The sequence below is a fragment of the Diadema antillarum genome, unplaced genomic scaffold, assembly GCF_040938485.1.
Source record: "Diadema antillarum isolate AM-2024a unplaced genomic scaffold, OU_Dant_1.0 scf00000026, whole genome shotgun sequence".
Lineage (NCBI taxonomy): Eukaryota > Metazoa > Echinodermata > Echinoidea > Diadematoida > Diadematidae > Diadema > Diadema antillarum.
The window spans coordinates 1,267,712-1,289,816 of record NW_027270915.1 but is presented as its reverse complement, the minus strand read 5'-3'; the positions used below and the strand labels follow the sequence as shown (position 1 = coordinate 1,289,816).

Below are 22,105 nucleotides of genomic sequence, written 5' to 3'. Positions count from 1 at the left end.
ACTGATTGAAAAATTGCCCTTTACAACGATGTAGATGAGCAATGTGTTGATCAGTAGCCATGATAAAAAAATCATGGGCGTCTATACCGGAGCAAGATTCGAACTTACGACCTCCTGCTGGAATAATATTTATGTTTATGTATGAGCATTTGAATAAACTTTAATTTTGCCACAAAAAGCTACTGCCACGCTTCTTACATAATTCGCTGACGGATTAAGCATGGTCATAATATAGAGAGGTACACGTTCTTCACGTTTGAAGTTGCAGAGGGAAGCGTTTTAAAATCTTTGAATTATATAACTTGTATATCTTATGTAGCTTATATTTAGTTACATTATATTTTTAGAATTATTTTCACTTCATATTGATGGAATTTAGTCATATAATAAACCAAAAAGTCAAGATTAAAATTCTAACACAAAATGCTTCATGAATTAAAGTCTTTAATATCATGTCCCTAAAATACTATATTTATGTTTTGTGCCTCCTTAATATTATTGTTCATGTCATTTTACAACATTGTATGGACAACTTTAAAGACATCACATTGATCACATTTCATATCACATTTATATAAAAAAAAGATAAAGCTATGCGTAAATTCACCAGCTCAGGTGTTGAGACCACTCAGATCGTTTAGGCCTAATCGCAGAATTAAAAACTCTCAAGGTAAATATGACCGTGCATCACAAGATATACTAAAGTCGCAGCCCTTGATTCTACGTGAGGACTCATAAAAGGTGAATGGATAAACTGAGTCAATGTTGACTTTGTCATATTTTCTGAAAGAGCTATCCTTCTACATTATTCTTTAGTTTGGGATCATACCATGAATGAGAAGTGTGTATTCAGCAGTTTTTCTACAGCCTTTTTTGGAGGGAGATTAGAATGATCAGGTATACTTTTGGAGGCCCCCTTTCACTTCTTCAAATCCTTTGCACACTTTTCACTTGCAAGTCTTATAATTTTCGATTGGATAATGCTACTGCTCTGAAAGTTGGCATTAATTATAGACAGAATGTGTTAATAGACCATGGTCACTTTTTGCTTAATGTGATGATCCCTTCATTTTTTTTTTTTTTTTTTTTTTGCTCCAGTGGTTTACATCCCCGTGTTTTGTCCCTTCATCACACAGCTAGCACGGCCTCAATACACCCTGTACTTTAAAGCCTGTTTTCTCAGTTCACACTTTCCAGAGTGTTTCCTATCTTTTCAGTATTTAGATAGGTTAGAGGAGTCCATCTGAGTTGGGTTATACATCATTTTAAAGCTTACAGTCTGCTCTTTAAGGATCTGCCCGTAACTAAAAATTCATGTCTGGCGACTTTTTATTGGTTTTTTACTCTTTTCATTTCGCTTACGTACTGATCAGTTGCTCTTTTTTCTTCTCATTATTTCAATTAAACATGAACATACATTTTTTGATACCACAACACAATCTGGTAAACGTCTTTTATATAATCCTAAAACGGTGATGGCTCTGATATCTATCAGAAACACCGAACCCGATGTTTGGATCTTTCTCTCCCTTCTGATATTCGAAGTATAAAGTCACTGTACTATTTTAGGAAAGCAGTAAAACGTTTTGCTCTCTAGATATCAGTAATTCCATTATCACAATTGGTGTATCATACATGATATTTTCCTCGTAGAAATATCGTCGTATATCATGTATTATGTAATCATGTAACTGACCATGACCTGTAACTGTTCACCTGTACGTCGATGGAAAAAAATCGTCATGCCTTGCTGATCAGTGATCAAGGTGCACTGAATTTGTATAAACTTTTAGTGAGAACATACAGACTTTTTTTATTTTATTTTATCCTACCTCTACACAAGTCATCTCTCCCTCCTATTTCTTTTCCTAATGAGTATTATGCACGAGGACTGAACGCAAATCAAGCCTTGCTGCGTTTTACTGCACATTATATAAGAATAAATACCCTGTGGAATTGGTTTTGAGACACTTATAGGTACCGAGTAATTGCAAACTTTCTGAATTTAGAAAGGGGACATAGAAATTGTTTTGTAAATAAACAGTGTGTCTGATAAATCAATGTTTTAAGCATGCTTCCATGTTTCACATTAATAGATTTGATCAAATTATGATCGGCAAAGTTTGTTTCTGAGAGAATATCCTGTCATGCTTATCGTGTCTTTGGAGAATAAAGCTATGAATATCATAACAGGAAGTCTAGTCTCAAGTCATTTAATACTTGTATTTGTGTTTGTGTTAATGTGTGTTTGAGAGAGAGAGATTACGAGATGAAATTTTTGATATTAGTAATTCAAATTGTTAGATAGCACATATGAAAATTCTCCCAACAAAGTCAAATTGAGTACTGTCACAAATTGATTACACGTATCACGAACTTCGATTGGCACATCACGTAAAACCGTTTTGTTTAATACAAAGTATGAAATTCACAAATCCAGTTTGTGATATCACAAATTCGAATATCGTGACTGTACTTGGCTCAAGGAAGTATCCGTCTGTTGATTCTACAAGGTTTTTCTTTCATAAATTTTTTTTTTAAAGCATAAGCAAGAGTGGAGTAGACCCGTGATCTAATACTCATAGCACAATTTCCTGAATACAAATGAAAGAAAACTTTTGCTGCCATGTGCATTAGTCTTCTGTTACAGCCGGTATTCCATAATAACATGCACTCAAAAAATAAATCGGGTCAGAAGTGACCCGGAACTGGGTCCGTTGGGGTCACACACCGTTTCTGGACGGTAATTACAAGGAATAGCGTCACATATGACCCCATCCAGAGTCATGAATTGCGTCAGGGTGACCCCATTCCGGGTCTCCATGACCAAATTTCAAGTCATTTGTGACCCTGCACCACAAAACAAAGAAAAAGTTGCCAGACATGGAATTTTAGCTATGGGCATATTATGAAAGAGCAGACTTCAAGCTTTAAAATGATGTATAACTCAAATCAAATGGACTCTCCTAACCTATCTAAATACTGGAAAGCAAGCACACACTTCGAAAAATGTGAACTGAGAAAAAGAGGCCCTGAATCACAGGGTCTATTCAAGCGTTTAATCTTCACCAAGCCCTGCTACCTGTGCAATGAATGGGACAGAAAACAGGTTTGAAACCACCGGTTTAACCACAATGAAGGGATTATCAGATTAAGCTGAAATTGGGCATGTTCTATTAACGCATTCTGTCCATAATAAATGCTAACCTTCAAAGCAATAGTATCATCCTTTATGAAGTTATTAGAGTTGAAAGTGAAGAGTGTGTACAGGTTTTTTTTTTTAAGAAATCAAAGGGGGACTCTAAAGACACATCTAATCAAACTATTCTAAAAAAAAAGTGTTTAAGATTAACTGCTAAAAAAACGAACTTTCCTGTTCATTTTATGATCCAAAATTTTAGCATAATGCAGAAGACTTGCTCTTTCAGAAAATATATAAAATTCAAGATTGATCAAATGAGTTCGATGAGGAATAATTGTACTGTGCCTTCACTTGAGAAAATCAACCGTTATCCGGCGTTTAATCATTATAAATAACATCTGAAAAAAATCAATCACAAAAAAGAGAAGTTTAAATTTGTGAAGTAACATCGGGCATGGATGATAGTGATTTTGTGTAAAGTGCGAAACTTTTTGATGAATCTGTATGTAAGTCATGTAAGTGATTTGTAACCAAAATGAAGAAAGCGGTGTCAAAGGTCTAGCAACAAGTAGCCAACATATTGAGAAGGAGGCTAAGTCTTGGCCTTCGATTCCTTGGCATGGCATATTGATGGGAGCTGATATGAGATGTGAAGTGAAGTGTGCAGGTAGTAGAAGCAGAACTGACCAAGTGGTCGACGCTCCAAGACAAAATAAAATAAATGTATAGCCGTAACGTCAATGGATCTCTGACGTTCGATGTACGTCTCATGCGTCACCTATGTATTCCTTGTGCGTTTTGTCCTGTGGGCAAGCAGATCATATTCGTTTTCCATTAATTTGCGCTCGTTTCACTGTCCTGCACACAATCGCCCCAGGTTCGTCGTTTCTTCGCCTGGTTCGGTCCCTAATACCTTGCACGTACGCTCCTCTAAAACGGAAACTTTGCACTTTGTCCGCCGGATTGATGATTTGAACAACGGATGTCGCGATGAGTAATTAAAATATCGCCAGTTGTTTTGTTTTTATTTCTATTTTTTTGACCGTTGGGTATCCGGCAAAGTGAGACAGAAATGACGAATCCATTCCCAGGAGGGGGTGTGGTAATAGTGCGATGATCAAGTGCGATGCATCGTGTTCTGTAGACAAAGACCTGCAGACAAAGGCCTGAAGTCTGCACTAAATATTGTGAGGAGCCCTGCCTTACGTGCTTCAGGCATATACGGACGCACATATCAACTTGGTCAGAAATTGATCATTGTAAGGTCTCGTTGTACTACCATCTATACGACATGCTACACCACATATTAGCTGTGTTTATATTGCTGGCAAAGATATTGTGGGCGAATTTGAAAGCGGTTTATTGCCTCTTCGTCCAAACGCCAAAAATTTCTGTTGCTGGAAAGGTGGTGCTGATTACGGGAGCCGGCAGTGGGCTGGGTCGGGAGCTTGCAATACGTTTGTCTGCCGCCGGAGCCCGGCTTGTGCTGTGGGACATTTCGGATACAGGTTAGCCCAAACGCCGTTTAGTACTGAATAAGACCTATTTCATACTTCAGTGGCCATGGCATTTTTAAGTTACACGCTTTTTCTTTTGATAAACCTGCAACCACAATGAACAATATAGATTGTATTATGACCCAGATAGGACGCACTTATAGTTTTAGATTCTGCCTCATTAAACCTCGGTATACTATGGAAGAGCAATTGATAAGAGAGCAGACTTTAATGCAAATCCACCAGCAATAAATAGATGCGTACCTCCTAGGGTCAAACTGTAGAAATATACTCTCTAAGGTTATCTGTAGGTTGCTGTTACAGGTTTAAGGATATGCTAAAAGAAATTCTTTGTTATGGGCGGAGGATTTTAATATAATTTACAATACATTCGCGGGGAACTCCTGTCCGTGATTGGTTTATTGATTGTGTGTGTGTGTTTGTGTGTGTGAGTATTCGTGTATTCTTTAACATTAAACCATAAGATGTAAGCTTTAAAGCGTGTGTGCATTTTTGACACGTTATCTTGATCTGGGGTAATTTTAGCTGTCATTAATACAGGAATCATATTCATGATATTATGAAGAGACGGGATGGGAAGAGAACGAGAGGCGAAAAAACATAACCTACTTATCTTTTTTTTTAATGCAAGCATATATCACATCCACTATTATTCTCAGCAATATCCTCACATATTTCAAAAAATGCAATTGACGTAGTTTGCTTTCTTTCATTATGGTTCGAAATAACCGGAATACCCAACTTTATTTCTCTAAAAAAGAAGCAATACTGATGTGCGGCTCCAAATATCAATTGACTCTCGTCTTCTTAAAAATTATCTACTTGTTATCTTCACACCATGTAATCAGTTTTTCTTTCTCTCTCTCTCTCTCTCTTCCCTCTCTCTAGCTGCATAACAGTGAATTATAGTGTAGGGTTTGATACTGTATTTTGTCGCGGGTGTTTATTTCGGCTTAGTTGGTTTCCATATCTTAGTTTGTTTTGTAATTCCGCTTCTTATACAACAGCATATCAATCATATGATTTGTTGTATTAAATGTAAAGAAATTGACCCTATGCACAAATGCTCCAAGCATTGCTTTTCAGCTTTTCTTCCATTTGCAGCATTTCCATATACTTACAATATTCTGCAAACTAATATTTAATTATGTATTGTGATGTAATTCATGGATTGAATTTCTGTAAAATAGTTTCTGTTGGAGAAGATGGAAAAAACGACACATAAATGAAATGAATGAAAGAATCAGGATGTGTACTTTAATCTCTTTCTCACTTTCCCTGTTCTGTTCCCTGTTCTGTTTTCCTTATTTATTTTTGACCCTACGTTACAAAACCAACAAAAAGTCACCAAGCAGAGATTTTAATTAATGGGAAGATTTTAAGGTAAAAAAAAATGATGTATAACTCAATACACGTGGACATTCCTTAGCTATCAAAATATTGGAAAAAGAAACACCTTGTGACTTCTCATTTTCATTCATTAATTTATTCATTTTTCTGTCTGTTTCTCTTTATGTTTTTTCGTATCGTTACATAACGCTAAGCATGTCTTGTTTTATCCTCTCATAATTTTCTTGATAAATTCAAGGAAATCAGGACACTGCAGAACTGATCAAGCAAGCACACCCAGACAGAGAGATTTATCTCTACCGAGTGGATGTTACTGATAAGGAGGGAGTTAAATCTACTGCTCTCAGGTGAAATTATCTCTGCCCATCTCTTTTTGTTGTAGGTCACACTCATGCACTGAACACAGACACCACCATAAATATCTTTCTTTCTTTGACAGCTGTCCTATTCCAAAATGAAACAAATTAATCAATACAAACTCAAGAAGTTGACTTGCATCACGGATAATCTTTTCTGTAATGACCTTTAGAAGTGCCACACTTAAAATTTATCACAAGTTAAAAATCAAGAAACTTTTAAAAATGTACGTGGAATGCTTTACAGCCAGAAAAAAAAAAATAAATGTAACATAGAAATCCACACAACACAAAGAAATACAGGAGGTAGGAGATGTTGAAAGTGTGATTGTATGAAAAACACCAGAACACACCAGAGATATTAACAAGAGGAGCAACATAAATAGGTGTGGTTATATAGGAAAACTTTCTTTATATTTTCTGCAGGGTGCAATATGAAGTTGGACAGGTGTACATGCTTATCAACAACGCTGGGGTCTTGGTGGGCGAGACTATCTTGGAGCTAACAGAGAAAGAGATCGAGAGAACGATGAACGTGAATGCGATTTCTCAGTTTTGGGTGAGAAATATTTATATTTTTTCTTCTTTTTTTCGGGAGGGGGATGTTATGCCACCTAGCTGTTTATCTCATTGGCTAAATCACAAGGGGTATGTTTTATTCACCTGCTTGCCTTAGGAAATTGCGTGAAGGAGACCACTTTACACGGTTTCTAATAAAAGTGGGAATGGGCGATGTCACCTGTGAATCTATCAAACAGAGGACATCCATTAAATTTGTACTCGGTCCGATTATCCATGTGATTTGCAACTTTTCATGGAAAAGGACATCTTGATTTAACACACACACACACAAATTAATAACACATCAGCTGAACTATAATCCCATTCAAGGTGGGCCTTAATCCCCTAAAATCTCTGTTATGAATAATCAGACAACATTTTGACTGAGACAGCTTCCACTGCTGCAGTCAAAAGTGAGTTAACTAGGTCCACTTGCTTCTCGAATTACCTCTGTAACGTAGATTGGCATCCAATCAAGCAATGAACAGAGTTTGCAGTAGAAAGAAGAAGTGTGCCAAAAGGAAAAAATAAATGGTACAAATTTTAAAACACTTGACACTTTCAGTGTTCTACATGTAGATTTTCTGCATATTGCATTGACCTTTGATCTTCTCCCCTCCCAATTGTACCCGTCGTTAATTCGAAGTCACTATACCAGTTTACAGAACTCCCTGTCTTCCTCCTAACCACTTCCTCACCTGTTCTGTCAAAGTGCATTTGTACAATAAACAAATCATAATGCCCCCTTTCTTCTTGAATGACTGAGTCTATAAAAGGGAAAATAGTATTGTTCATTCAAAGCAAAATCTAGCAAACATGTTCACAAAAATAATAACCCCATCCAAGCTCTCATCTCACCATTGTTTAATCAATCATCATTTTACCCATTAAACTCTCCCGCAGATGGTACGAGCCTTTCTGCCTGCCATGTTGGAGGCAAACAGCGGTCACATCGTCACCACCTGTTCCACGGCCGGTGAGAGTGGGATGCATCGACAGGTGGATTACTGCTCCTCCAAGTTTGCCGTCTTCGGATTTGACGAGTCGCTGGAGCGGGAGCTGAGGGATGTGTACAAGAAGTCGGGTATCAAACAGACCCTTGTCTGCCCGCATATCTTGGATACAGGATTGATACACTCTGTGGAGCAGAGGTTTGTGACGTAGTTTTCTGCCTTACGATCGGAGTATTGAAATAATTTGTAATTTCCATAAGCAGAAACAGACAAACAAGCAATGAGGTTATCATGGATCTCAGTACTGAACTTGCCATGCAGTGATGTTCACAACTCCTGATACAGTTTTACCTCGTTGAAGACCAGTCCCGAGTATACTTTGACGGGTGTCCCTTTTGAAATTGCATGTTACAGCAAAATCAGGGAATAGGTTGACATATATAATATACTTATATACTTATATATCTATATCTTCAATGATGACAATTGTGTGTCCAAATCAGAATATGTAATCAGTACGTATTCCTAAAAAGGCTAAGGGGTATTCCAAAAAACTTATCTTCTTCCCTTCCTTTTTTCTTCTTTTTCTCACTCTTCCCATTAGCTGTACCTCATGGACTAACTATGACATTCAAGGGAAGCATGTAAACATAATCATTATTCACTCTTCCTTCACAACGTTGATTATTTAGATTTTTGGGCTGGAGCAGTGTCAGTGAGGCAGCAGATTTTACCGTCGACCAGGTTCTGAGGCAGGCCCGCTTCGTCTACTTCCCTCGGATCTACCGTTTGGCATCATTGGGGAGAGGGTAGGTATCATCTTCGGCTTCTTGGTCATGTGACACGGGTAAAAGATTAGTCGGACATGGTTAGGTGTTACCATGGATCCCTCGTCGTGTGACTTGCATGAGTAAAAGAGTGGTCGGGTGGTGGTAGGTGCCACCATGCAGGGGCATATCCAGGAGTTCCGGAAAGGGGAGGCGTCTTTGCCAAATTACAGGGGGGGGGGGGGCGCACGCCCCCCCCCCCCCACATTTTTTTGTTTTTATTTCATTTTGTTTTAACCAGAAATAAAGAGGGGCGTGCGCCAAATGCGTCCCCTCTGTATCGCCCACTGCCAAGGATATCAAATGACCTATATAGGTCAAAGACTGATTTGGCAAAGGTATAAATGTCACCATTTGACGTGGGTCAAAGACTGGTAGAGTGAGGGCATGGAGTACGTGTCACTATGATCCCTAATCATATGGGTAGGATTTACCATGGATTTCTGGTCAATTTAAGTTGGTCGAAATAAACATGTCTGTTCTCCGTATAATTTCACGCCTATAAATTCGGAAACCTACAGTTTTTACAAGCATCATTGCTTTTATGTAGGCCCCATCATATTTCTGACATTGATTTGTGATATCCTCAGATGATAATGACCATTTATATCGTTTGTAATGTTTGTTTTTTTTTTCAAACATAAGATATGGATGTATATATTTTGTACTTTTGTTTTATTGTCAATCGTTTTGTAATCCCATCACTGAGAAAGTGGAAATATGAAATAAACTTCAAACTTGATGTGACGTCGGTCAAAGAGTAGTCAGTTGATGATGGGTGTCAACATAGATATCTGGTCATATGACGTATAGATCAAAGACTGAGTTGGCAAAAGTATAAATGTCACCATGGTCGAATCCCTGGTCATGCAACATTTAATAGTCAAAGACTATGCATGCATAGTCAAAGACCGGTATGCATGTAATTTTTTTTTTAACCATTATATATCATGTAAAATCGAATACATGACAATGTTATGTCTTCTGATTCATTTTGGGATATGTTTGCTGAAAAAAAGTTTTAAATAAATGAAACAAACGTAAAAAAAAGACTGGTAGTGTGAGGGTATTAAGTATAGGTGTACTCATAGATCCCTGGTCATGTGACTTGAGTCAAAGGCTGGTCGGGCGAGGGTAGATGTCGCCGTGGATCCCTGTTCAGGTGATGAGGGTCAAATGCTGGTAAGGGAAGGGTCGATGGTATCACCATGGAACCCTGGTCATGTGGCATGCGTCAAAGATTCGTCATGCAATTGAGAGACCCGTTATTCACACTTGCAAGCTCAGCTGCTGCATTTTGTTTGAAAATCAGACTGAAGAGATAATGCACCAGATCTTATAATTGAATGACATTTTTACATTGGCAAGCTCAGTTGTTTTCTAGAGTCACTAGTGGTTTAGATTCTTGACTTTCAATCGGAAGACTTACCTTCGAATCTTGTTCGGTGCTCACGTCCTTGAACTGGATTTTGTTGTTGTTGTTGTTGTTTTGTTTTACCAACCATGTCTCTCTCGACCCAGGAGTATAAACGGGTGCCTGACAACACTGCATGGGGTAGTATCAATGGTAATGCCTTCGGGTAGAACAGTTGCAACATTAAAGAATACCCCTGATGAAGAAGACAAACATAATATTATCATAATACGGTTGTTTGAAAGCCATCTGCAGATGTAAGCCAGTAATCAGGGACAGTTGAACTATGATATGTGACATTTTGCACACAGGGGGCAATAACTTTTCATCAGTGTAAGGCAGTGTACCGACAGACATTCCAATTCTTTTAGTGAAGGTGTCCTTACTCTTTTAGCCATGCAACAAAGCAAAATAATGTTGAGATTGAAATTGCATGATGACATCCTTCTCCTTTCTGTTTCTCCGCCAGCATCAGAAGTTTGATATCTCAGAATAAGCCTGATATCACTGTGTGCTACACCAACTCTCAAAGAAAAAGCTGTTTGTTTCGGTTACAGCTCGTTATTCCGAAGGTTCATTATTCTGAAGGTTTTTTAGTCCGAGGTTCGTTATTCCAAAGTTTCGTTATTCCGAAGGTTCGTTTATCCGAAAATAAAACAAAGCTCGTTATTCCGAAGGTTCTTTACGGACCCTACATCTTTTCGGATCAACGAACCTTCGGAATAACGAACCCTATTTCATTTTCGGATTAACGAACCTTCGGAATAGCGAACCCTAATTAATTTTCGGATAAACGAACCTTCGGAATAGCGAACCTCCGGAATAACGCCACAGATGTTAGAATTAACGATCCTTTTTTTTTTTCATTTTCGGATTAACGAACCTCGAGGTATAGGGAATTTGTGTGTTTCGTATTGACGGACGTTCGGAATAACGAACCTTCGGAATAACGAACAGCACCCGTTTGTTTCATACATTAAAAAGGGGGAATCGCGTTTAATAGGGCAGTTCGTTTTCCTCAAGCCGCGGAAGGGCTAGTGTACAGACTTTAGGAAATATTTCATTTTCTATTTCTTTATACAATAAGTATTATTTAATTTATTTCATGTCTTTCATTGTAGTGGGATGATCCGAAAAAAACTTTTTGATTAGTGATACTATCATTATTGTTTTTTACTATGGTTATTCTCATCTTTATCATAATTGTTTTCATCTTATTTATCATTATCTTTTATCATTTCTATTATTGCCAGATTGAATTTACATGAGAAAGGTATTTCCATCATTACATGATTTTTTTTTTCTTTGTGTGTATGTGTGTGTATGTATATTTTTATTGCAGAATTCTTCCCCATGAAGCTCGCATGGCAGTGATGGAATTTGTCAACGTTCAAGTCTCGTCTCAGAAGGCAACCAAGCCACACAAAGCGTAACTAGAATGAAGGAAGGATGCAGGAAAGGATCCTTTTACCGCAAAAGCGAGATAATGTCATTGTGGACCAAATGTCTGATGTTGGCGTTTGTAAATTGGTCAGATTTCAAGCCATTATAATGTGTGCAAATACATAAACAAAAGTCCGGGGGATGAAGCAGGGAACCAGATAAAAAATGTACGGCAGTAACCCTCTGGACAATTATCCCAGACCCTTTCCTGACTCTAATCCTAATCCTTATCCTAATCCTAATCCTTATCCTAATCCTAATCCTAACCATAAATATAACCATAACCCTAAACCTAACCCTAACCCTAATCTTCATTAATCAGTATTTAGCTTACTTTCATTAAAAGAAAAAGACAGGGTTTCCAAAATGTCTAAGCGTTTCCTTTCCTTGAAATTCAGACAGGAGTTACGTGTGATATCAAAGTTTTGAACAAGCATTTGGTAATAAACGTGCAATCAAATCATTTCAGACTGAAATTTTCTCATCTGTAGTGTATTAAACTCTATTATAAAATGGGTTCAAGAATGTAGCCAATTGGAAGCGCTGAAATGAGTCACGTGTGCGTGCATTATTTTCTTCAGGTAAGCACTAAGAAGAGTCTCTCTTCCACCTCCCTGGCCTGACGTACGTCACAATGTTTTACACTAGCAGTGCGCACTCAATCAGTTGTTACAAGTGCGTCACGCGCTACTATACGCGCTGTCAATCCTGTAAACAACTTCTAGTTCGGGCCGCGGGCTGCCACAACAGCCGGCGGCCTTTCTTGTGCATAACAGTACGTGGCGTACGTATACTCTTATACGTACGTACAGTACTAGGTGAGTGTGCGGGATTTCCGAGTGCGACGTGCGTAAATGTTTGGGACGAACATCTTCGGACATCTTGACTTTTGAGCGAGTGCTACATGTAGCTGACTGGTATTGACCCACAAAGGTACGTGAATAATGCTGTTAGTTTTCGACCCATTTTATAAAACTAATGATGCACAGGATTATTTCGTGGCGTTAGTGAAGGTGCGGCTCACTCTCGAGTATTGACAACGGTTGCAAACATGCACTCGGCTGCGCCTCGTGCATGTCGCACCATTGTCAATACTCTCGAGCGCGCCGCACCTTCACTAACACACTCTATCCTGTGCATCATTAGTATATCAGCGTAACATGGATGCAGGTTGTAAAATGAATGAGTATTACAAACCTGACACAAAGAGTACTGCATATATCAGTCCATTCAAATTGTGTCTGGGATTTACAGATCGAAGATAAAATTAGCAATTAGTGAATTAAGTCACTGACATCATTTTGGTGTATTTTTAAAGCAAATTTATGATATGGACATTTTCCGTACAACATTTCACACCGAGTTCACTACATTTAAAGTGTATTTTAACACTATATTTAAGTTGGCTTTCGAGATATCGAGTAAAATCAGATCATTAAAAGCAAGAAGTTTCATCAAACTCACATAAAATGATATAAAAGACATGGAATATCCAATGCTTTACATGCATGCTCACAGGACATCACAAGACTGCAATAATGTTATAGAACTTGTACAGCTTTTTTTATTTTTTATTTTTTTTTTGCATTGAATGACTTTGGCCATGGTGACACACAGACTTGTCAGGTGGTGATTTCTGTGAACAAAAAGGGTAAATTTGCCAGCTTTTTGAAACCCTTCGTAACAACATTTTAACCTGGTCACCAAATCAATATTTGGTGATTTTTTTTTTGTCATTTCATAATTATTTCATTACCAACGAATTATAATAAGAATAAATCAAAAACGAAAATGCATTTTCTCCCTAAGTACTCCCAAAAATGCATTGCAATTTGTTTCACAAAGATAACATATGCGCCGTTTGTCACTCAACACACACACACACACACACACACACACTTACATATTGAGAATTATTCATACAATACACATTTGTACCCTTTCTGCATTTGGTGTGTATAACTACGACGTGTGACTGCAATAAGTTGCACCAAAACTCGCCCAATCCAATCATGCATACAGTGTTTCATAGCTGTTACTGACGTGATCGGTCGTGAATCGCTTCGTGTTTGTCTTGACATTGAAGCCTTCACTACATTTGTCAAAATTCGGTGATTTTGTTATGATCTTTGTTGATTTTTTACCTGTCTTTTGATGATTAAGTTCAGTTTGGACCTGGTAACATGGGCATGCAATGCTTGGATTATAAGTTTCAGTCATCTCTATACAGTGGACTACCATTATAATAAAGTCCTCGGGACCGGCAGCTTCCTTTCGCTTACTTACATCGAAATTTCGTTACAACCGAACAGATAAACAATAAAAATACACAGGCTTGACAATGTTGCGGCCTGATTTTTTTACTTCGTTGTAACCGCAATTTTGTTATAACCATGTTTGATATAACGGGAGTGCACTGTATAGTCTTCCGTGATCACAAAACCCTGACTTCTACGACAGTTGAACTCAAGTGTGCATGCCGCCAATGTAAAACACAGATAGAGTTAACCTTCTTGAGATAAGAGGGGAAGTATCAGCCCTCTAGTAAGATAATCTAGTCAAATATGGACTAATGCCCCCTTTAGATTAATTTTATGAACAATGACTCCACTTCAGTACAAGTTTGTTGGGTTACAGACAAACGTTGAAATCATACCGATTGTTTCATTCTCAAAATTAGCAGCTCAAAAAAAAATGAACGATGACCCCACTTAGGTATAAGTTTGTTGTTTTGCAGACAGACTTAAATAACACTGATTGTGTCTTTCTCAAAATTGGCACCACAAAAAAAAAATACATGTCTTTGACAATGTATTACAGAGTGTATTTATGCAGATTCCATCTTTTTTTTTTTCGCAGACAGACTAAAATAATACTGATTGTGTCTTTCTCAAAATTGGCACCTCGAAAAAATGTTTGTGTACAATATATTACAGCGTCTAATGACGAAAATTCCATTTTTTTTTCGCCTTATTCATTTATCTATGCTTAAGGATAATTATGATTCTGTGCTATGAGTAGCACATGCCACTCCAGGTGCCGATTTCAGAAGTCGTTAGACTCATTACATACACACCACCACTGCATTGCGCGAAACTGCAATAAATGGTGACTGCAATCAATCGTACCGGCATAGGAACACTTCCATGGTCAATCGAAGCCAAGATATCACGAGAGTTACGAGCAAAATTTTAAAATCACTGTAGAGTTGAGCAAAGGAATCATGATGTTTTTATTCATATGTAATTCGGTTAATTGTTTAAGCGATATGAATTGGGTATGGTGACCGTGAGTATCTTCCTTTTGTTTCCGTATGAATCAAATCACTAGTTTTGTTGTATGAGCTATTATTTTCAGGTTTGGGTTGGGCATCGCTCGCATTCAGTGATAGTACTAGTTCCATTGGGGTCATCCCACCAGACCGACAACCACAAGTCATAAAGCCCACGAGTTCGACATTGGAAACGGGTTTCATGAGTCATACAGCCCCTGAGTTCGTTCAACACTAGGTAAAAAACAGCCCATGGGTTCGACAAAGTACACGGGACTTATATGTATACATTGCACATGGTTCGAATTGATAGCAATGGTCCGGTTGCTCGGAGCCACCGACATTGGTGTTCAACTGTTGGGCCACCAAATTTGTCTCTGATAACCTGTTCAGCCAACTGAGATTCAAAATGGATTGCTGATTTTGCTTTTATTTTGCTTACTACAATTTAGTGATTTCATATTTCTATGTATCATTATTAACATGTGCGTCTAAAGATTTGAAATGGAAAAGCAATCTATCATCTTTAATCGTGATCTGCCAAAAGAAATATAATTATATTTTCTTGGAATATATCTGTTGTTGCGTGGTGCATGAAATAAGCGTTTTGTATTCAATCCTAATAGCTTCGCGAACATTGGCGATTCTGCTCTGATTCGGGACCTATTCGGAACCTATTCGTCTCTGATTCGGTTTGCTTCCCGAATCATAGGCGAATAGGTTCCGAATCCACCGAATCCATCCAATTTTGGCCATATTCGGGCAGAATCGGCCCAAATTTTTTTGGTGCAATTCGGTTTTGGTGTAACTCTGGCTTAAGGGCCATTTTCTCACCTGTCCACCCACATATTTGTATACACATTTATGTCTACATCATTACAGCATTCGATATCAAGTTTCTTCGTCTTTCTTCTCCTGGTCTGCCTCCTTCAATAAGCTGGAGATTCTTGCAGACTGTGCATGTTTTTTTTTTACTTTATAATACAGTTTATTTACATATATTTACAAGCAAAAGCCAAATGCTCGGAACGAAGACTAGTCACTGTAATCAACCGTTAGTCGGTGACGGAATGCTCCCACAGATGCCGCTGCAACAATATCCGAGGACAGGAAATTCAAGCTCCTTATTACTCTCGGAAAGAACGACTGGCAATGCGATTCAGTTCTCGAGTATAATCTGATAGGAAAGTGGTCGGATTGCTCTCGTCGATTGAGTATTAGTAACCTGTTTGGTATTACAGTTCTCTGTCGAAAGATGAGTAAGATTACTGTGTATTTTGTATCATGGTTAGCCTGTCATTCTCTCTGACCTGTACCAGAGTGGTGACATCAAATTCTTACAGGATTCAAGTGAAACTTTAGATATTATGGTAATGATTCAGAGTGGATCTCTTCTCTAGACCATTTCCACTTTTTGGATGAGGTTCTTGGAAGATGGGTCACAAACTGAGGAACCGTACTCTACAATAGGTGGAAGTAACGTTTTGTAAGCCGTGGCTTTGACATCGAAGGACTTTTATGCGAAGATTGCGTTTTTAGTAGAAATGCAAGGACATTATTGGCCGTATTGACAGTATTATTTATTGATGCGTTTGGTCCACTTCAAATCAGAAGTGATGGTTACACCCAAGTGCTTCACTGATTCAACTTTTTTTTTTTCCGTGGTAGTCCGTTCGGGCCACTAAACTATTAGATATTGAAAGTTGGATGATCCGATATGATAGGAAATATTGAAAGAAAATCATTTTGGATTTCAACTGACCGATCACGTTATCAAAAGAAAAGAATTCGTTGCCGAACATCAATTTTTCTTGGCGATGGGTCATCGCACCACCGCAGATGTCAGGCTTTGTATAATAAACACAATGCATACTCTACTTTAAAAGATAAAAAATAAAAAGATTTAAAAACAACTTGATTGACGGAGGATATCATTTTCATAATGAAATGCTCTATTTCAAGTTGACTGCAAAAGTGGAAAGCAAATCTAATCAACCTTCCTTTAAGATTGTCGGTGTGATCTCTTAAAGAAATACACTGGTGTCGAGGGGGGTCAAATTGGGTGCACGTCACGAGACCGACACCCACGAGTCATACAGCCCACAAGTCATACAGCTCACAAGTCATACAGCCCACGAGTCATACAGCTCACAAGTCATACAGCCCACCAGTTATACAGCCCACGAGTTCGACACTGAGTAATTGAAGCCAGTGAGTTCGACATCAAGTAAAATAAGCCCACGAGTTATACAGCCCATGAGTTCGACATTACGCACAAAAGGCTCACGAGACCGACACTAAACAAAGAAAGCCCACGAGACCAACACTAAACAAAAAAAAAAAAGCCCACGAGACCGACACTACACTTCAAAGGCTCACGAGACCGACACTAGGCAAAAGAGGTTCACGAGACCGACACTGGGCAAAAGAGGCTCACGAGACCGACACTGGGCAAAGAAGGCCCACGAGACCGACTGGATGAACAGCGCCACCTATAGACCAATTAACTGTATAGGGTGTCCAGATAATGGCAAAAAGAAGGTATAAAAGATGGAAAAGGAGAGTTGCCCCGTCAATTGTCCTCCCTCACCCCCTGAACGGTTCAAGATCTTTAATTGTGTTTGCGTATGTGAGTGTTTGTGAAAAAAAATAAACAAAATTCAGTAAAGTGCATGAGATGTTTCAACATTACTTTCGAAAATGCCAAAACACCCTCGTTTCCCTATCTGCAAAGCCCATACCAGTATACCTACTGAGAAAAAAAATAAAATGATGTGGACATTCAGATCAACTAACTAGAAAAATACCCAGGTATGAAATGAAGTTCACTACAAGAAAATTATTCACAAAATGGTCAATGTTGTAGTGCACACCTGCTTATATGATATGGGGGGGGGGGCGAGGGGGCTAGTCATCTGCAAAGGTGTTGAAATAACAAAAAAAAATCACAGAAAATCATGTAATCGTCAATTAAGGCAGCATTAAAAATTCGAAAAAAAGAAGATGGATCCATGAAAGTAATTTTCCTATTTCATAAAAAACGTAGTTTTTGAGAAGAATGATTTTTACAAACACAATTAGCTACTGAAACACGTTTTCATCCGTTGAATTTCACACATTAAAGTTAAAGAGAAAATTTCAAATTGAACTCTAAGCAGGCGGGTAAAGGCAGGATATTTAATAAGGCCTACTTAACTTGTGAAACGAGAAAGAAAAGGGTGAAAAAACTTAGATCCTGTCCACCGTCTAAGTAGAAATTAGGAAAGCCTATTAAATATAGCATGATGGCAGCTACAAGTAAACCATGCATTGTTCTTGTCCTCTATCACTTTTTCATTTTTTTTTGGAGGGGGTCCTATGAAGAGGACAATTCTATAAAAAAAAAAGAATTAATCAATGACGTTGATATGTAGATGGTGCTGTTATTAGTTAGTAACAATCTTTCGCTGGACAGCGTAACGAATTTGCACCCGCCAGTATGTAATTTTCCGCTTTAATGGAACACCCTGTACAAGTACATATTTGTAATTGACATGTAGGTGGCGCTGTTCATCCTGTCGGTCTGCCTAGTGTCGGTCTCGTGGGCTTTCTTTGCCTAGTGTCGGTCTCGTGAACCTTCTTTGCCTAGTGTCGGTCTCGTGGGCTTTCTTTGCCTAGTGTCGGTCTCGTGAGCCATTTTTGCGTACTGTCGGTCTCGTGAGACTTAATTGTGTAGTGTCGGTCTCGTGGGCTTTCTTTGCTTAGTGTCGGTCTCGTGAGCCTTTTGTGTCTAGTGTCGAACTCATGGGTTGTATGACTCGTGAGCCGTATAACTCATGGGCTGTATGACTCATGGACCTATTTTTGATGTCGGTCTCGTGGACCGTATGACTCGTGGGTGTCGGTCTCGTGGGATGACCCCGTCAAATTGCCTCACCCCCCCCCCCCCCCCCCCCCCCCCATGTTAGAATAGGGTTAACTATTATGAAAATACAGGTCTGGCGATTTTTTATGTGTTTTGTGGTGCGGGGTCACATATGCAAGCAATCTTTATTCATTTCATGTAAGTATTAGCAATGCTTCAGGAATGTTGTTACTCGAGAAATATGACAACAGTACAAATAATGAGCAAGGCTAAAATGCATAAGCTACACACACACTCGCACGCACACACACACACACAAACCTTTCCACGTCGTCAAATGCGATGATCATCATATACTCTTCGTAACCAATGACAAACCGTTCCAAAACCGTGAAGTTTTGAAGAGAAACGACAATGATGTCGAATATAGACCTATATATTCCTTGTCTCTTCACGCTAACGAAGAGGGCGCGCTTTTGGTCGTCAAGAGCAAGGTACCGGCAATCATCATCTGTTTGGCGGGGGTGGGGGGGGGGGGGGGGGGGAAGAAAGAAAGAGTCCGCCATTGAATAAATACATTTCTTCCTTCTCTGTGTACATAGTTACCTACAATTCTTGGAAGGTACAGCAGCATTGCTCTCATTTCGACTACTTGTTCAATGATGTAAAAAAAAAAAAACTCAATTCATATTCTATTGTTGGCTATCACAAGGTTTTGCTTATTTGAAATCCTGTAAATACCACGAAAATGGTGTGTCACATAAGTAATTCTGATAATAATGACTTTTGACCTTTGATTCATTTCAAATTGAGAACTTATATATTCTATATGACAAAAAAAAATGTGGAAAAGGATAAAAATATTACAAAACGGACGGGTGGTTTCGGGCGTGTCAGTGACAAATGGGATGAAGGATTACACACCATGCTGTATTAGGTCCCACGAGCGGAATCACGACCTTTTGTTACAAGTCAAGATGAATGGATTGCTTTACGTTTATCTTTTACATATCATGTTTACGCAGAAATGCGATATTGGTCGTAAGAAAATGTGCCCAAAAGCTGAATAAAGTATAGAGTTGTTTAGTTTTATATCCGTAAAGGGAACTACATCTGTACTGTATTGTCGTTAGTTCCAAACCTGCGTATACAAGCATCTGATTGCCTTCTGATAACACACCGTTTTAGGCTCTCCGTTGGTAAGTTCATAGCGTGCACTGATTTTCCACTAGACATTGAATGTTATTAAAGCTGGATTTGTTAATAATAGTAATAATAATGATGATAATAATAACAATAATAATGATAATAATTATATTAATGATTGACAGTGCTTATTATAGCGAATAACAAAAGTGAAAATGTCCCTATGCGCTCAAAAAAAAAAAAGGGAATGAAAATATTATGCAAAAACATATGATTTTAAATACTGTGATGGTTCCGAGCTTCTGTTAGTTTATAAAAGAATGCGTTTTTCAAGACAGACTTGGATCTATTTATATCTGTGATTTGTCTTAATTTCTGAGGTAAATTATTCAATAAGGCAGGTGCATTAAAAGCAAAGGCTCGTTCTCCTTAAAAGTTGATTCTTCTGTTTGGAATAACAGATAAATCTGTAATTATATATTTTTTCCTTTAATATAATTGTATTATCCGTAGAGGGGACCTATTCGCGTTAGTTCCGCATTTTCCCACATGCAATCATCATTTTCACGCATAATCAACACTCTCACTTACTACTGTACACCCTTTCTGGCTCTCCGGCGCTAATCTCAGCCCAAAAGATGTGACCTTCGTCTCTCGTTGTCCAATAGACTACTTGATCCTGTCGATCATAAACTAGATCGTTAACGATCCCTCCTACATCTGGAAGTGTACGGTATATCATGAAGTTCACTTTCGTTCCGTTTGCCACATAAATTGATTTGCCATCGCCCAAGATTACAGTGGTGTCTCCTGTTTCGTATGCATGATAAGATACGAGGAAACACAAAGGGAAAGTAGAAGTTATGGTGGGGAAATTAAGCATATTCCTTGTTAATACAGTTAATGAAGTCGATTTGCTTTGTTGTTGTTGTTGCTTGTCTTCTTCCTGTTGTTTTGTTTTGTTTTGTTTTGATCTGTTTTCTTTTCTTTTATTTTCTTTAGAGGTGACTGTCTCTGATATTATCCACTTTTGCTGATTATGGGGATAACCAGTGCGGGTGCAAAAGGATTAATTATTCTTTGTTTTTCATACACATCCCATAACAATGGCTTTATTTCTGTTATTAATATCTAAAACATTTTAATATCACTTTGCCTTCATTGCAGCTGAATTACCGGACAATACTCAATTGCTCTTTCTTACAAGTTGTAAGTAAAAAGTTGGAAACTGTTATGTTTGCTTTAAAGGCAACCATAATCCCCCGTCAAATGTCGACAGTTTTGGGAGAAGAATCCACTTGATTAATGTGCATGCTATTTTCAATTCTTTTTCATTTTCGTATATTGATATACACCAGACAAGTGTTAAGAAAGTTGTTATTCGAATTCAGTGTCCACCAGTATACGGGAATTTGAAAGTGTCTTTGTTTTAATTGCCACGGCAGATTCATTAAATTGAATGCAGATCACATAAACCATCCTCCAAATGGCTTTAATAATAGTTGTGCATACCCTCGTTTTAAGATCACAAGTGCTACAGTTTTCAGACATTATGTCACAACAAGGACTCGTTCATAAGAAGTAACTAATGTTCCTGGTTTGTCCAGAATAATCAGACGGTTTTCATTGAATAATTGTTTGATTATTCACCACCAGGCACATACAGGAACAATGATGTTCGGTTCATGTCCTTTCATGTTCTGCCATGTTCTATCACGTTTCGTAATTGTGTTTTGTTAGTCGTACCTGTGGGCCTTTTTCGTTTGGGTTGACAAGAGACGAGTTCACGAAATGGCGGGCGGCTCATGCGCGTTACAACGGGTTCATATTCAATCTCACTACCGTCTGCGCAGATTACAGATTGGCATGAGGCAGAATCCACAAGGAGATACCGCACACCCACTGTGAGTCCAATATGTGTAGTTTACAGTATAGGGTGAAAACCAAATTAAGATAATAGAGAGTTAAGAGTCTGTGGGTGAGAACATACGTCAAAGAAATGCTGAGATAATGTCTTACACGTCTCTTGCGATCGTGTCACCCAACCTGCAGGAGAAATTCAAACTTGCTGCAAATCTATATCGTGCTCTTCGAAGGTATGAAGGCAGAGTAAAATTTTATTCTAAATAGCAAGTATCTGCGTCTTTCCACTTTTTAACCATTTAGCAAATTATTTGTGTGCATGAGTTACCTAATTAGCAAATACCAGCTGAGCTAAAAAAAAGGAGGGTAAAAAATAGAGAAATTGTGTTATTCCACGGTAAGTATTCTAGTCAACTAA

General features: G+C 38.3%; 1 protein-coding gene across 1 annotated transcript; it reads left to right on the top strand.

Moving 5' to 3' along the window:
- The first annotated feature begins 4,433 nt into the window (after positions 1–4,433).
- On the top strand, positions 4,434–11,553 carry LOC139734528 (short-chain dehydrogenase/reductase family 16C member 6-like). Its single transcript, XM_071645308.1, has 6 exons — positions 4,434–4,650; positions 6,248–6,356; positions 6,792–6,924; positions 7,830–8,077; positions 8,572–8,688; positions 11,463–11,553. Exons 1-6 carry the CDS (start codon positions 4,434–4,436, stop codon positions 11,551–11,553), a joined length of 915 nt encoding a protein of 304 aa, XP_071501409.1.
- The last annotated feature ends 10,552 nt before the right edge of the window (positions 11,554–22,105 follow it).

Excerpts from the sequence above, each read along its gene's own strand:
- LOC139734528 (XM_071645308.1), top strand. The coding sequence starts at position 4,434 with ATGCTACACCACATATTAGCTGTGTTTATATTGCTGGCAAAGATATTG. Across the intron at positions 6,357-6,791 it reads GTTAAATCTACTGCTCTCAG|GGTGCAATATGAAGTTGGAC; the intron begins GTGAAATTATCT and ends TATTTTCTGCAG. Across the intron at positions 8,078-8,571 it reads ATACACTCTGTGGAGCAGAG|ATTTTTGGGCTGGAGCAGTG; the intron begins GTTTGTGACGTA and ends TTGATTATTTAG.